Here is a 1,135-nt window from a genome sequence, read left to right as displayed (position 1 = left end):
TCCAGGTAGGCCAGCACCCCCCCATACCTCAGGTCCCCCAGGAGGCAGTCAACCACGTTGCGCAACCCGAACGGCATGACCGTGAACTGGTACAGCCCGCCCGTACACCGGAAAGCCGTGTACGGAATACTATCGGGCTCCATCTTAACCTGCCAGTAGCCCGCCCGAAGGTCGAGTGCCACGAAAGAAACGGGATTGCCGGACCTCGCGGATGAGGTCGGCAATCCGGGGAAGGGGGTACTGGTCCGGGACGGTGACGTCGTTAACGGTGAAGAGGGATCGGTTTTGGCGGGAACGGGTCCTTCCTCGAGGAAGCCGCTCAGGGGGAGCAAGAAGCCGCACCCGGAGTAGTCCGTTCGCGGGCCGTACTCCCAGGCGGGGGCGAAGAACTTCGCATGAGGGTTGCTCCTAGCCTCTGACTTGGGGCCGGGGCGGTTTCTCTTCCGCGACTCGCGTTCGGCCCGGGGCTCGCTTTTCCCCGGACCGAGAGGATCCCGCGCAGCCGGGGCTTCCCGGGTTCTCGGCCGGGTTGGGGCGCCAGCTGTTGACGCAGGGGGGGGCCAGCCTTCGCGGCTCAGAAGACCATGCTTGGGTATCGAGTGCTCCAGGTCGGGCCAGTCGATGAGGCTGGCAGGGTAACGGGGGCCTCCGCCGTCGTGTCTCAGAAGTCGCTTCCCCCCGGCCCGTGCATCCGCAGCAGGGCGTACGTTCTCCTGGGTTCGTCCATCCTCGCGTTCCGTCCCTGAGCCCAATTGAGGGGGCGGGTCCCTCGAGGGTCCCGCCCTACCGGATGTGCCGTCGCCACCCCGAGGGGGGAAAGACGAGGCAACCAGCAGCCCCTTACTCAGCTCGGACTGTAAACTTTGTCGCGAACCAGGGAAAGGTGGGATCTGTCTCACTTCTGGGACCGTTGCCCAGGCATCCTCGGTTGGACCCGCGGGGGTAGAACCCCGGGAGGGGGCCAGAGTTAGGCGGATGAGACCGGCGGGCGAGCGGAGAGTCCCCTCGTGGGGTGCGTGCTCCAGGTATCCCTCGTGCATGAAGGGGAGGCCAATCACGATCCGGGCAGGGGGCCTGTCAACCAGCGCGAAGGGGCTTGAGACCGCTTCCCCTGTGGGTAGACATAGGGTCAGGG

The 1,135-nt window shown here is 66.1% G+C and overlaps 1 protein-coding gene across 1 annotated transcript; it reads right to left on the bottom strand.

Moving 5' to 3' along the window:
- Positions 1 to 27: 27 nt before the first annotated feature.
- KVP18_001483 (uncharacterized protein) lies at positions 28 to 1,040 on the bottom strand (the record flags this gene model as incomplete). Its single annotated transcript, XM_067951551.1, has 1 exon — positions 28 to 1,040. A coding segment is annotated over one exon (1,013 nt), but the record flags the coding sequence as incomplete, so codon positions are not given.
- Positions 1,041 to 1,135: the final 95 nt, after the last annotated feature.

The sequence above is a fragment of a genome (assembly GCF_019968955.1).
Source record: "MAG: Porospora cf. gigantea A chromosome Unknown PgA_NODE_11324_length_1135_cov_1012, whole genome shotgun sequence".
NCBI classification, from domain to species: Eukaryota; Apicomplexa; class Conoidasida; order Eugregarinorida; family Porosporidae; genus Porospora; species Porospora cf. gigantea A.
Note: the sequence above shows the minus strand (reverse complement) of the source record. Positions and strands in the feature narration are given on the sequence as shown.